At 42.0% G+C, this 16,249-nt stretch overlaps 1 protein-coding gene across 8 annotated transcripts in view; it reads right to left on the bottom strand.

The window, feature by feature from the left end:
- KIF21A (kinesin family member 21A) overlaps positions 1 to 16,249 on the bottom strand; it is a 208,859-nt gene that overhangs the window by 55,300 nt on the left and 137,310 nt on the right. For all 8 annotated transcript variants that reach the window (XM_089684956.1, XM_089684992.1, XM_089684972.1 and 5 more), the window contains 2 exons: positions 14,599 to 14,793; positions 7,566 to 7,667 (listed from right to left, as the gene is read on the bottom strand). In XM_089684956.1, the coding sequence (XP_089541082.1) occupies positions 7,566 to 7,667; positions 14,599 to 14,793 (297 nt within the window). The remainder of the gene's footprint in view (positions 1 to 7,565; positions 7,668 to 14,598; positions 14,794 to 16,249) is intronic.

A 16,249-nucleotide genomic window follows, 5' to 3' on the forward strand; every position in this document is an offset into this window, starting at 1 on the left:
CCCTTTACCGTGATCTTTGACCAGCTCTGTCTGAAGGATACAGCACCCTGCGAATCTGTACAGAAGATAAGGTTACCAAAGATAGATAAAAAATATCTATCTGTTCCAAAATACACTAGGGAAGTGGATGGTGTACGTTTTAAACCCTTGAACTCAGGGGGAGCAACATGTTTCAACAACTTAAAAAAAGAAGAAACACCTTGACTCTTAGACAGAATGAGCAATAAGCACTCGCGTACGAAACGGATGGGTGGAGGGGTTCAGCAATAGCTCACAGTACAAGCAGTATTGACTGGGATCTGCAAGAAATGAAACAGCACAATCTATGCCCGTGTCAAGCTCAGTAGTACACATTGGAGTCCTGAGAAGATGCGTCACCAGCAGACGTAAAGCAAACTCTTTTCCACATCGTGTCAGAAACATTAAAAAAAAAAAAAGAAAAAAGGAAAGGACAATTGCCCCCTTAAGGTAAAGGTGTTACCAACTCTACCTGGAATATGCATGACTAGTTAAGCAGAAGTGTACCAATAGGTAGTTTAAAGGACAAGTTCACCTTTTAGAAAAAAGAAAAAAATAAAATGCCCATTTTCTTGCAGGTGACATGTATTATTTTTGCCCAAAGGAGTCTGGAAAGCATTGCACCTGCAATCAGTAGATCACTGATGCCATGCAGGTCTCCTGCAGACCTGTCAGAATATCTGCTTGCCGTACAGAGATGTATGGCCAAGCAGATATTCTGACAGGGAACTTCAATGAACTACCATGGCGCTCCACAGCGCCGTGGTAGTTCACTGAAAAGTACAAGCCCACAGACACTAACGCTTGCAATTCATTCATCCACGGAAGTCCATGAATGAATGACGTGGTCGTGTGGGCAGAGCCCCGCATGGCCACACGGTTTTCAATTCTGCTAGATAATACAGGAGAAGTTTCACCGTACTATCTGTCAGACGGAGAGGGGGCGGTGGGCGTGGCTGGAGCTATGGGAACATGTTACATGTTCCACCCTAAAACGGGTGAAACAAGTAACATGTTCTCAAAGGTGACCGTATCATTTAAGGTTGGCTGTGTGACCACTTGAACTGTAGGCAGTGTCTACGGTTTAACTGAATGCAGGCTAGTAGAATGGCAAACAGCTGTAATGTAGCAGAATAAACACTCAGAAATAAACACTCAGACGATGCGTAAAACGAAAAAAAAGAGGGTATTCCCATGTACATTAAAAGACAATATACAGCTTGCAAAAGCTTACCAGAAAACTTAAAAGACAAGCCCAAAGGAGTTTATGACCTTCTTACATAGTGCCCAGGCAACTGCATCTGTTACTGTGGTAAATACCACACTCAAAGTCTCGGGGACATAAAAGGGAAAAATAATCCCCATCACAGCAAGACTTCCATTAATGATTTCCAACAAGAGAATCTTCAGAAAACTGGAATGAGTCCTGTGTTAATTGGAATACAGGCTTGTCATTCGCACTTTTATGAACACCAGTATACTTAAAGTTGCATTTCTCTTTTGAAATAGAAAATAACGAACATTATCTTCATATATTAGGTACTGGTGTAAATCCACTGTTCCTAGCATGGGGAACCTAGCAATGCCCCTGTCCTCCTGCAATCCAGATGCAATATTCCTGGCTTTTCTGTGGCACCCTGCAATCCACGGCATCATTCTGCGCCATCTTACCCCCATTCATCTTCTTTCCTCTAGTCCTAGCTCACAGGAAGTGACTTAGTGTGATGCCAGTGCTCATGCACGGTGATCCAGTGGGGGTCTGAAATGTCTCCTGTGGCAAATCTTTCTCTTCCCCAATTATATCCAGTTCTCTGATAGTTTCATGCCAAATATGCACAGCAGTGACAATCTCCTGACTGCTCTACTGGTCTCTGAAAATTATTCTTGATACATCTTCATAAAGGTAACCCTTTTTTGTACTGATTGAAGAAGCTTGGAAAAAGCAGTGTATGGGTTCTGACAGGTGATATTCATACCTATATGTCTTTTTACCTGGATGATCACTTCTTCTTTGCCAAAGATTTCTGTATTCCTGGCAACATATATAATTTCTAGGTTTGTATCCTGCTCAGTGTTTATGCGTTTTCCGCCCAACTGCATGTTTGTTACGGTGGGCCAGTAGTTAGAGTGTGCGTCAAAGTGTTAGTATGTGCCTGTTAGTATGTGTTACATGCAGCCAAAGTGTGCGCCAATGTGTGCTGCCTTCTGCCCCAGTATGAGTTTCGGTGTGTGTAACTTGTGTGTGTATGTAACTTACAACACATTATGTACATCTGTGTGTGCGCAACTGAAGCCCCAGTGTGTGCCAGTTTATCTAACTCAATTGACAATAGAGAAAATGAAATTATACTCAATAGAATACATGTCCATCCCAACCCAATACTGTAACTTCTGCAAAGATTTTATTGAGTTCAAACATACATTATATTGCCAAAAGTATTGGGATGCCTGCCATTACACGCACATGAACTTTAATGGCATCCCAGTTTCCATACGTAGGGTTCAATATTGAGTTGGCCCACCCTTTGCAGCTGTAACAGTTTCAACTCTTCTGGGAAAACGGTCCATAAGGTTTAGGAGTGTGTCTATGGGAATCTTTGACCATTCTTCCACAAGCACATTAGTGAGGTCAGGCACTGATGTCGGACGAGAAGGCCTGGCTCACAGTCTCCGCTCTAATTCATCCCAAAGGTGTTCTATCGGGTTGAGGTCAGGACTCTGTGCAGGCCAGTCAAGTTCCTCAACCCCAAACTCACTCATCCATGTCTTTATGGACTGTGCTTTGTGCACTGGTGAGCAGTCATGTTGGAACAGGAAGGGGCCATCCTTAAACTATTCCCACAAAGTTGGGAGCATGAAATTGTCCAGAATGTCTTGGTATGTTGACGCCTTAAAAGTTACCATCACTGGAGCGAATGGGCCAAGCCTGACCCCTGAAAAAAAAAAACCCCACACCTTAATCCCCTCACCACCAAACTTTACACTTGACAATGCAGTCAGACAAATCCCATTCTCCTGGCAGCTGCCAAACCCAGACACGTCCATGGGATTGCCAGACAGAGAAGCGTAATTCTTCACTCCAAACAACATGTCTGCACTGTTCTAGAGTCCAGGGGCGGCAAGCTTTACACCACTGCATCCGATGCTTTGAATTGCACTTGGTGATGTAAGGCTTGGATGCAGCTGCTCAGCCATAGAAACCCATTCCATGAAGCTCTCTATGCACTGTTGTTGTGCTAATCTGAAGGCTACACAAAGTTTGGAGGTCTTTAGCAATTGACTCTGCAAATAGCTGGCAACTTCTGCTCACTTCAGCATACGTTGACCCCGCTCTCTCATTTTACGCGGCCTACCACTTTGTGGCCGAGTTGCTATTATTCCTAGCTGCTTCCACTTTGTTATAATACCACTAAGATTTGACCATGGAATATTTAGTAGCAAGGAAATTTCACGAATGGACTTATTGCACAGGTGGCAACTGAGTTCCTGGGGGTGACCCATTTTTTCACAAATGTTTGTAGAAGCAGTCTGCATGGAGGTGATTGGAACACTTGAATCCAATGATTTGGAGGGGTGTCCCAATACTTTTGGCAATATAGTGTATATAGAAATTGCATGAAGTTCATAGCAGATTCAACATCAAGAGAAGGAAAACAGAAAACCGTATATCATGTAAAAAAGCATGATAATTATTTTACCTTATATACAAGGTATGTGTACAGATAAAATGTGCAGATATTAAGGGTAAATCCCATCAGAATTAGGTGTCGAAGCCTACAGTTGTGGGCATTATACAAAGAGCCAAGCTCCTGATGGTGCAAAGGGTTTTTTTCCAATCCAACTAGGCTAGCTTACTGAGAAGGGCACCGAACATAGGTAGACTGTTGGAAAATTTAGTTACAAAAAGATTTCCAGTCTAAGTAATAGTGCCTCAAGAGAGACAGCATCTGACATGAAACAAAGGTCAAGGAAAGAGTATGAAGAAAGTGTATGCGAAAGATGAGGAAGGAAAGAGGAAACAAAAGAGGAGCCATGAAGGAAAGAGGAGAGAAAGACAAAAAAAAAAAAAAAGGTGGGGAAGAGGTAAGGGTTGGGGGAAAAGGGAGGAAAGTAGGCATCGGTGGGGCATACCTTATCCACCCCCTCCAGTACCCCCAGTAAATGTTCGTTTGGAGGAAAAAAAGGAGGTAACAGAAGCCTGGGTACTCTTGAAAAAAGGAAAGGAGCATAGACCAAAATTAGCGCAACTCGAGCGAGGCATAAGCTTAACTCATTAAAAAATGAAGCCATCAGGAGCTAATAGTTGCAAATTTCAAAGGGTTACCATGTGACAATACAGATCAGTTCTTCCATCTCAGCTATTTCTTTAAGTCTGAAGAAACATTCCTGAATATTTGAGGCTTGAGTGGAACCCCAGTGTACAGGGACGCAAAGCTTAGCTGGTATTCAACATGTGCATCACTAAGGACTTAAAATAAGATCTCTTGAGTAAAGATGGATGGTATAGAAGATACTGGGAAGGGGTGTAATCTAAAGTATAAGTCAGGGCTTGAAAAAGCAGCTCGCCCAATGCGAGGAGAAATTCCTCTGTGGCGAGCGGTGAGCACAGATGAAGAATGGAGCGACTGCACCTGCGCTCCAAGCCTCATTGTGAAGCCGAGTTCCGGTTTACAACTTCCGGTTTCTGGCTTCTGCAGCACCGCTGCCCAGGGGACAGGTGCAGGAGAGGTCCGCTTTCCTCCGCTGAGAGGAGACACCCTCTCCACCGCCGCGGGGGACTCGGGGGGACAGTAAGTACTGTATACAACATGTCCTATCACTATAATGGAGTACAGGGGAGCTGGGATATACATTACTGAGTAATGTATATCCCAGCTCCCCTGTACTCCATTATAGTGATATGACATGTATACAGTAATGTATATCCCAGCTCCCCTGTACTCCATTATAGTGATGACATGTTTACAGGAATGATTACTGTATACATGTCATATCACTATAATGGAGTACAGGGGAGCTGGGATATACATACTGTATACATGTCATATCACTATAATGGAGTACAGGGGAGCTGGGATATACATTACTGAGTAATGTATATTTATTCTAAAGAAAAACGTAATTTCATAAGTGTTAAGGAGGTGTGGTTGGTGGTGGGTTTGGGGTGGACCAGGGGTTGGGGTTGGGGGTGGACATGGGCAAGGTTGGGTGGGGCAACTGGTGGAGAGTAAGTTTTGTGACCGGCTAGTAGGTCTGGACTCTAAATTTTAACCCCTGGTATAAGTGGTGACCTTGGATAGAAGATTGTGAACTTCAGAACAGAGACGTTGAAATTTCAGGCAGGTCCATCAAATATGCAGCATCGTACCTAGTTCTGTAGCACATCTTCAACATTTATTGGAGATAGCAGGAGCAAATTTATGTAGCAGGGTCAGGGTTGTGTACCACTGAAATCTTATTTTTTAACCATTTCCTTCCTCCCACATTCACTTAACCTTTGTGGATGTACAGGTTGATGAATTCCCAGGCCTCAGTGGATAAGTCCAAAGTCACATCTCTCCCAGCTTGCACAAACGTTCCTTACATTCGGTGACTGATCACTGAATAAAACCGAATACATGGTAGAGATCAGTTGTAGTTGGGGTGCGGCTCTAGAGCACGTGGACTCAGAAGGGCTGACTGATCGTGGCCACAAGATATTGTGGTCTGAGCTTCTCAAAAAGTGCTGTAGTTGAACACCTGTCCCTGCATAAGGGACGACAGGGATTTGTAGCTCAAGAATTTGCCATTTTGAAAACATAAATGTTTGGTCAATATCTGCGGATGGGGCTAGACCTCGAATAGAAATTGTTGTCGTTCCAAGGTAGAAATTCAGGGTTTAAACAAATTGGTATCAAGGGGCCTGGTGAAAAAGATAAAGAAAGTGTCTTGCACACCTCTTGGAAACTGTGCAAGGTGGGGTTTATAAGAGAATGATCCATCAAGGTGGAAGGAATATGTTTAGACGAAAACCAGGGCACAGATGCAAGGGTCATATAGGCAAAAATGTGTTCCAGTCATACCCATTCTTTCATGAAATTAAGAAGTTTCCAGCTAATACTATATATTATTAAAGTGTCATTAAAAATTATGTGAAAAAAATTTGAGTTTCCAAACTAAATAAAATAAAACACTCAAATAGCAATTACATGAAATAAAAATATTATTGAAAAGTAAAAATATTAGAATGGTACACTGATTTTTTTTTTACCTACTATTTTAGGTTTTTGTTTATTTTATTGTCCTTAAACCCAGACTTTGAAAAGCATTAAAGCAATACTAAAGGTTCAGGATTTTTTTTAAACAAACATTAAAAAATACTTACCTGCTCTGTGCAGTGGTTTTGGACAGAGCAGCCTGGATCCTCCTCTTTTCAGGTTCCTCACTGGCACTCCTGGCTCCTCCTTCCTGTCGGGTGCCCCCATAGCAAGCAGCTTGCTATGGGGGCACCCAAGCAGGCACGTTCACAAAAAGCTGCTCCGTGTGTCCATTCACACACGGAGCTGCAGCTCGGCCTTGCCCCCACTGTCTCCTCACTGGCTGTAATTGACAGCAGCGGAAGCCAATGGCTACGGCTGCTGTCTCAGCCAATGAGGAGGCAGAGACCTGGGACAGCAGAGGTTCTCGTGAACATCGCTGGATCACGATGAGACTCAGGTAAGTATTAGGGTATGCTGCACAAACTTTTTTTTTTCTTCGTGTATAGAATGCATGAAGCTAAAAAAGCCTGGAACCTTTACAACCACTTTAATTTTGTGTAGAGTGAAATATACCTGGTTGATCTTGCCTTCAGCTGTACCTCCCTCCTTGTCAGTATCCCCACTGCAACTTGAAATTGTGTAAACCAGCTGTTGCCATCTACTGAGCATGCTCCAGTTTCAGTTCCTTTCTAAGCTCTTTGTTTATTGTGCAGACCATGTGACTATAAAGTCACACATGTGGGCATATTCACAGTGGTAAATGAAACTTCTCTCCCTCCCTTCTCCTCCATGTTCTCCTATTGCTAAACACTATGGAGGTGGGAAATAGTATGCTGATGATTACATACAGTAAGAAAATCACAAAAAAGTTGAGTTTTGATATAGATCGGTATTAAATATATCAATGTAGATGCTAATACCTGTAAATTGAAAAAAAAAAAAAAAAAAAAGAAAGCTAGTGTGAATCATATTGGACTCCACCTACACCATGTTAATGCACAAAAAAATGCACATTTGATGTTCAGTCAAGATTTATAGGGAGCTGTAAAACAGTTTTTTTTATATTTATTTGCTCTTCTGAAACAGGTTCTTTTTTGTCACATGACCAGCACAGGACAAATCAGGGCTACAGATGCCAAAGAACAGGGAAAGATCATGTGATCACTTCCCGGTTTAGGATCGAATACAATAATAAATATACAAAATCAAAAAGGTACTGTCAACACTTACGCAATGCAATATTTTCTGAAAAACAAAAAGAGACTCTTAAAAGTTAACCGCAACTTTAAGCGCAACTTTAAAACTTACCTTACTAACAGCCATGGAAAGAAAGTGATCGAGCAGATATCGTGCTTCAGTTAAAGTGCAAGAACTAATGATGGCAGTGACATCAAGTGTTTCTCCTTCTTCCTAGAAAACAAAACAGATTTAATAAATTTGGCAACAATTTGTGAGACTAAGAAGTCATTTAGAAGGTGTTCGATCACTAAAACGTATGAAAATACTGTGCACATCTAAGGATGACAACTATAACATGAACTTATTGTTTTTGTCCAATTGTGTTAATTTAACCACTTCACCCCCAGCATATTTCATCCCCCTCATTGCCAGGCCATTTTTCAGCACTGTGGTACTTTGAACGACAAATACTCCTTATAAAAGGAAATAAAGAATGCAAATTTTTGAAAAAAAAAACCTTTTCCCTTACTTTCTAGTGTAAAATAATAATGGAATAAAATTGCAAGGACAGTGCCAAAAATTAACAGTTTTTGTAAAGCGGATGTCCCAAGGTGATCTAATTATTTGCTTTTTGCAAATGAAGAAAAATGCTGGTAATTGAGGTGGTTAAAAATAAATGATGATGCACTAGGCCTTTAAAAGTTGCCCACCAAAGCCAAGTGTGCCAAAAACAACACCACAACATTGGTGGTCAGTGGCCCTTTTAACATCCTCCCCTAACAACCACCACCAATCATTTAAACCAATCCTTGAACTCTGCAGCCTGGAGATTTAATGAATGGATTCACTCATTCGCCATTATGAATGGTCAAGGAGTGGCTTGTCCTTTTACTAGTGATGCTCACTGTCTAATCACAGTGCAATCCCAGGTCTGTATGCACACAGGAGTGCAGTTTGGAGATGAAACACAGGTATGTCCACTAAAAACAGTAAGAGCACTGACCACCAGTTTAATCACAACAGCTTGGTCTTTAAGTGGTTAAATATACTGCTGCTGTTTAAAGCTTTTTAATTATATATGAAGGCCGCCTTAAAGTGTTACTAAACCCAGGACCCTGCATTCACTATATCTGGTATCCCACAGTACACAGAACATGGAAGTGCAATTATTTTAGTAAATATAAACTGCTAAATACCTTTTCTCCAGCAATTAGAGGACTTCTATCAGTGTCCAGCAGAACACTGATTAAAGCTTGGAGGAGTTCTCATTCTGCTCGAGGAAGATGCAGGACCCCTGACCTCTGTCTGGACAGTGCTGATTGGCCCTATGCTGATCACATGCACTCTCCCAAGAAAAAAAAAACCTCTCTAGTAATACACACCAAACTGAACATGTGTAGACTGACTCCACACGAAATGTCTTATCAGAGGATAAGAGGGGGGCATTAGAAGAAGTTGAGGATCAGAGAAGCCAGGATCAAATGGCGGTTTAACACAATGCAGAGTATTAACCCCATAGGTTACACAGTGAGTATAACAAGCGCGGCTTTACTGCATGTACAGACTGATTTTACGGTTGTGGGTTTAGTAACACTTTAATTTGGTTGTAAAAGCAGAAGGGATTTTGTTTACCTTACTACGTTCTATGCAGTAAGGTTACAAAAAAACAAAACAAAAAAAAAAACCTTCTGTATGCAGCTTCCCCCCAGCTCCCCCTAAATAGCAGCTCCCCCTGAGTCCTATCTCGATCCAGTGATGTGCACAAGAGCCGAGGCTCTCTTGCTCCTCACTCTATAGATGCAGCAAGAACCGATGCGGTCAATCTTATGGACGCACACAGCAGGGTATTAGGAGTGAGCACGCACAAGTGGCTTGCTCTGAAGGCACTGGGCTAGGTTGGAAAACAGATAATTTGTAGGGGACCCCAGAAGAGAAGAATAAGGCTGCTCTGTGCAAACTCATTGCTGATTGCTCAGTTCTGTCTTCACTTCTGTCTGAACTCTTCTCTGCTATGTTCTCCAGCACTCAGTGGAGCGCCGGGCTATGAGGGGGCAGGAGCAGCTGGCTCAGGCTCTCAGTTGCTCCCTTTAACCTCCCTGGCGGTTTTCCCGAGTGTAGCTCGGGGTAAAATTTCTATACCACAAGCGGTAACCCCGAGCTACACTCGGGCTTACCATGCGGCGCTGCTCTGGGGGTCCCTGCAGCACTTACCTTGTCCTTCATTCCCACGATGTGTCCCCTGCAGCGTCCCCGGCCATCTCCTCCGGCCGATGCCGGCATCCGGCTTCTGTGTTCCGGTCCCCGTGACGTCGGGACGTACGGGCGCCGCCGCCTCCGGCGGCGGGAAATTTAAAAAATATCTTTTTTTTTTTTTTCAATTTTAAATAGTAAAACATTGCTGTTTCATCCCATTTCACATACATATTGTCCCTAGTGCTTTGTCCTGTGCCCTGCCTGCATTTTGTCTGTTCTTTCTGCCTGGAAACTTAGAAAAGTCCATGGCGTCCAAAAAGCGTCCCTTTACGTCAAAAGCGGTTTTAGACCGGCTAGAGAACAGCGATAGTAAATCAGAACCACTTACAGAATTGAGTGATAATGATTTGTGGGGAAATTTTCCTAAAAATTACAGCCTACAATAAAAAACTATTTCCATGCGAAAAAATGGTACAGCTTTCAGCACAAAAAAATCGGAAGGAATCATAGCGCTAGGGAGGTTAAAGTCGATATCATTCCAGAGCCTGGACCAGCTCACTGACAACACCCGACAGTGGGCTTTGGCCCACTGTTGGCATAAAACGGGTCACAGGACTGCAGCGCAAAGTGCACCATATCATATGTACCAAAGCAGAAGCAGGACCAAAAGAGTTTTGGCCCTACTTCTCCATTACATGCATAACAAATATACTGTCACACCCTTCACAGTGTGGCATGCAAGCGAAATTATAAAAACCATTCAACCTATTTTAACTCTAGGTTGTAACACTACAAAAAATTGTAAAATTATTTTCTTGGAGTACATTAGGTGACACAGGAGGAGTATTATGGGTTATGCTGCTGCTTTCAAGAGACTGGACAAAACAAAGCTGTAAGGACAACCCAATATAACTCCCTCCCACTCCCAGCATGCTTCAGTTACATTAGCAAGTAATAGGAGTGGATTATAACAACAGAGATGAGGGACTTTATTAATTGTACACTATGAGACAGGGAATGAGTTATAAGGTACATAGGCAGGGGTGTAGAAATGTTTGAAAAACCTACTTGTGCAGGGACTAAAATCGGTGTCCCAATCTACTTGTCCCTCACGACAATCTACTCGTCCAGATAAAAAAATAAATAAATTTTAACCAAAGCCATATTTAAATTGGAGGTGATTTTAGGAAGGGCTGGGGCTTTTAAAAACAAAGGGAGCTTTATGGCGACAAACGTGTACTATTGATGTAAAGGGGCACTCTGAAGGGAAAATATGATAGAAAGGGGTACTTTGAGTGTAATGGGGCACTCTGATGGGAATATCGGATGTAAGGTGGCAATGTGATGGGGATACCTTATGTAAAGGGGCACTCTGATGGGCACACCTGATATGATAGGAATACATGATGTAAAGTTGCACTCTGATGGCGACACCTAATGCAAGGGGGCACATCCTATTTGGACCTCAGCCAGAAAAAAATTTTGGTGACCGGACCTCCTTGAATTTTAATTCAATACCCCTGCTTTATCCCTTTCACTGACAGAGCCATTTTTGTGTTTTTGCACAAGTTTTTAAAATAATTGTAGGCCTGAAGATTACACAAAACCCCCAAATATTATATATTTTCTGAAGGCAAAGACCCTAGAGAATAAAATATCTGTAGTTCCAATTTTTTATGTCGCATGATATTACCACAAAATTTCAGTAAAAAATACAAGTTAATTTTAGGGCACAAAAAGCAATAAAATTACCCTATTTTAGTAAAATGTAAAAGATGAGGTTGCCCCGAGTAAATAGATATCCAACATGTCAAACCTTAAATTTGAGTGCGCTCGTGAAATGGCGACGAACTTCAGTACCCTATATTTTCTATAGGCGACACTTTTAAAGCTCCTTATAGGTCATCAGTTTAGCGTTATGGAGAAGGTCTGGTGCAATTGATGTTTTTTTTTTTGTTTAATTTTTTTTTCCATCACATAGGGGACAAAGTCCCAATGTAATGCTTTTTGGTGACAGGTTCTCTTTCTTGAGACATCCAGGGTCTAAAAGACCCTGCATTTCTCCACTGTACTACACTGAATGTAATGCAGTGCACACCGCATCACATTATCTCCCAGCTTCCATGGCCAGGAATCTCTCAACGGGGACCCGGAAGTGACATCATAACGTCATTTCCGGGTCAGGACAAGAAGGGGAGCAGACGTGTGTGCTCTACTCCCTCCCCTCTAGCCATTGGCTGGTTCTGGTTCAGCAGATGGGCAAGCGGAGCCCAGGAGGCCACCCAAATGCTTCCACCTGACCGATGCAGGGCTAAAAGGTTAAAAAAAAACTACCTGCCCAGCGCCTGGAACTGCATGTCCCGGGCTTGGGCAATATAGATTCAACATCCCTCATAGCGATGTTGACTGTAATCCTATTGAAATCACCAATTTAAAGCCACATCATTGAACCCTTTTCTGACATACTGTACTTGCCTAAGGTATGGGATTCTATAAAGTATTCTAGAGACCTTATCTCACCTCAGCTACCTTTGTTGGGCTTGGTCAGATGCCCCATGTTCCCACCTGGACAGGGGATTCCTAATAGATATAAATGGGAGATTAAAAAGCAGGGATGCACCAAAATATCAGCAGCCTAAATCTATCGTCCGACAGGAAAAAAGGAGCCTATAATGTCCACCGAAAGTGAGCGATTTTGCAGTGTTTTTACCTGCGATTTTACCATGTTTAGGGTATGTTTCTCATAGGTCACATGACTCAAAAACGCATCAAAATGCAGCATGTGTGCGTTTTTGTGGGGTTTTCAACGCATGTCAGACCTGGTGCACACCAATGCAGTTTGTCCTTTTTGCAGTGTGTTTTGCATTTTTGCATGTATGTTTTTGATGCTTTTTTTAATGTGTTTTTCTTTTTTTGAGGGCGGGGGTTTGGCCAACTTGTTGCTGAGCAGATTAAAATGCAACATGCATCAAAAACACAAAACGTATGCATTTTGATGCATTTTCAATGCCTTTCAGGCCTGGTTCACACCAGTGCAGTTTACGTTTTGTCCGTTTTGTGTTTTTGCACGCAAGCTTTTGATGCATTTTCAATGCATTTCAGGCCCAGTTCACACCAATGCAGTTTGCGATTTGTCTGTTTTGCAGTGCTTTTTCAGGTGCATTTTGTACATGCATTTTTGATGCGTTTTGCATTTTTTCCAAAAAAGCAGCAGCTCAAAAAAACAAACGTGAACATGTCCCATAGGAAACCATGTTAAATGGACTGTAGTGTGTTTCTGCAAAAAGCCCTAAAAAATGCATTGGTGCGAACAAGGTCTCAATCGTGAATAGCATTTTTGTTTTTTTTTTGGTTTGTTTTTTTAACTCACCAAATATGCACCAAAAATGTGGCAAGCAGGATTTTTAACACCAAAAGGCAAGCACAATGGACCAGTGTGAAGACATACATTGAATTTAAAAGGGATACATTTTTCTTGAGCTTTTCTCAAGGTAAAAGCGCTGCAAAAACTGCTCAGTGTGAAAGAAGCCTATTGGCTGAAAGGTGCCGAAAATACATTTTTTTGAAAGAAACATGAGACTCCTGAGCAGGAACTCTTCAGATACATACAGCGACGTCGCTATACTGCTTTTCTTTAGTTGAAAACTGAAATTCTGCTAGTTCTTACTGGTTTTCGGAGTAAATGCCAAACTGCTCCCCATTCTCCTGGTCTCAACTCTCTCATGCAAGCATCTATACACTCTTCTAAGACACCCAAAAAGTTAATTATGTTACATTGGGAAGAACTAAACACACCATTTCAGATGAGGACTGGATGGAAATCTGGTCTGACATGACAAAGAGCGCTTTCAATATTCTGGCTCTAGAGAACTCTTGTAAAGTTCTAGATCATTGGTTTCTAAGCCCCGCTCTTAGTCCTAAATATGTGCTCAATTATTTACCCATCTCCTTCCAAGGATGTGGATAAGAGGGACCGATGCTACATATCTGTTGGACATGCACCAAAGCTCTGGATTAGGGTTTATTCTTTAATATTCACAGTTTTCAATTATAATCTGTGCAAAGACCCTACTGCAGCCTTAATAAACACACAAATTCAGAACAAAACAAAAAATTACTGGATTTATATTTAGTGCTACCACACAAAACCATGGCCCAACCATGGAAATCATCCATACAAAGCTTCAAAGAGGTTAAAACACAGCTAAAACGTACAAATATCAACTAAAAATTAACGGCTCTCTCATTCTCAGCAATGAGAACTTACTAAAAAACCATGGCTTCAATGAATAGCCTACTCACAACCTAATCAGAGAACCTTCTGTATACGATAAGGAGCAGAAGGCTGGTTAAGCCCCAGGGTTAGGGGATACCTTATTCTATCAGATTCCCTTCCCCTCCGCTTCCCCTCACTCTCTAGTCTTATTTGATTTTCTATAGTTTTTTGGGGGGTTTTTTCTATTGCTACTAAGTACTAAAGCTACCTCAGTGCCATCCTGTTAAACGTGTGAAGCAGTATCAAAATCCAGATTAGCATGTGTTATAGTTTACATAACTGAAACCCCATTGGATATCCTACCCAATAATGCTAACCTCATTCTTTAGATTCTATTCACTTTAGGACTCATTCACTAAATAGATATATGAGAAGAAGTTTGTTTCTCCTAGGACACTAACAAAAACATTATCTGTGCGAGGGGGATTTTACTGGGCTCTCCTTGCAGTTTTGTTTTGCCAGTGTCCAATCTCCTGAAGGCAGCAGCATAACCTAATGTATCTTAATTATATCATCCTGTGTCTCATTATGTATGGATAAGGCAACATGTTTAGCGAGATGTAATGTAAAATGTATGGCTCCAATCGCACACAATTCGCATGTGATTTGCACAGTTCCTGTGCGAATCAGATGTGATATACTGCACATGTGTGAATCCAACCTAAATGTCTATAAGGCTGTCAAACCACTTACCTTGGCCTCTTCCATCTGCATAATATTGGCTTGACAGTCAGATATGCTATCATTAATGTAGTCAATATTTGCACTAAGAGATTCTATTTCTTCATTTAGGTGATTAATGTTTTTGTCAATATCTCCATTTTCCTTCATAATTCGGTCTCTTTTCCTGGTAACTTTTTCTTTTCTTTTTGTAAGTTCTTCACGTTGCTGTTATAGGAAAAACAAACACTGCTGAAAATGTCCATAGCACTGCCCTTATCAAACAAATATTTTTTCAACTTTCCAACTTGTACTGAATGTCTTCCTCCACATCATAATACAATAATTTTTACAGGCATAAAAAAAAGCACACTATTTTTATAGCGGTTACATAGGCAGATGCCTAACTGGATAGCAGGTTAAAAGTTTACAAGTTTATTGACATAATACAGATTAGAATTTATTAGATATGGAGAAGTGTTGTATACACACTGGTCTGCAGGACTGTCAAGCAGGGAGATGAAAGATATGTACAGCTTATAATCAGGAATCCTGGAAATACCTCTCCCATCTCAGAGAATCCCTGTCACTAATTACTATACCTACAGCTCGCTGTATATTAGTGAGGGTCAGTGAGAAGAATGTTCCTTGCATTTGTGGTCACTGGAAGAATCCCCCCCTTACAGATGGCTCAAAAAAGACTGTTGTCAGTGGTTACCAACCTCTGATGGAATCCTGGTTGAGAAAGGATGATTTTATACAATGCCTGTTAAAGCAGTGTGATATAGCTAAATAGCTAGGGGAAAGCATAACAGAAAAGGAAGATAAACAGGACACAAGTTAGCACCAATTCTGACAGGATCAATTTTTTTTAGTTAATTTTTTTGCACCCAGCTCAAAGCATTGTGGCCAGGGCATGTGTACAGCCCCTCCAGCTGTATGTTATGTTTTAGATGGGCAGACAGATGGGTGGTTAAACCTGGCTGATTGTGTGAAAGAGGCCTAAAGATGGAAATATACTTTAAAGAGAAAATAGGAAGCTTTAAAGTATAACAAAAGGCAAACTTTTTTTTTTTTTTATTGATCCGGTTTACCATTATTAAAAGTGAAAGTAGAAGAAAACCTTACCTCCTATGACTTAAAAGCAGGGCTTGACAAATTTGCTTTGAATCTAGGATCCAGCTAAAAAAAGTTAGGAGCCAGGTAAGGTAGCTGCAGGGGGGGTGTTTGTCAGCGTAACAAGAGGGGGCAGCGTCACAGGAGGCTGGCAGCATCACGGGAGAGGAAGGAAGGAGACAAGTGGGGGACAGGGAGACAGGAGAAGGGCAGCATCACATAAGGGAGAGCAGTGGGCTAGGTGGGGGCAACATCATGAGAGGGCAGTGGGCTAGGTGGGGGGCAGCATCAAGGGAGAGGAACAGTGGGCTAGACTAGGGGGGCAGTGGGCCAGGAGGGGGGGCAGATTCACAGGAGGGGGGCAGAGTCACAAGTGGTGGACAGGGAGACAGGTGGGGGGCAGTGTCACAGGTGGGGGGGTAGGGAGACAGGTGAGGGGAAGTAGAAGGGGGGCAGTGGAACAGCTCTCCCCTATCCAGCTTTAGCACCTTCAGATGGTATCAATGGTGAGGATCTGGAATCAGGAGGAGTAGACTGGTTGTTGTGGGTTGGCGCCGTGCTGGAGGTG

The sequence above is a fragment of the Staurois parvus genome, unplaced genomic scaffold (assembly GCF_062004578.1).
Source record: "Staurois parvus isolate SC_StPar_1 unplaced genomic scaffold, SC_StPar_1.0 ptg000019l, whole genome shotgun sequence".
Lineage (NCBI taxonomy): Eukaryota > Metazoa > Chordata > Amphibia > Anura > Ranidae > Staurois > Staurois parvus.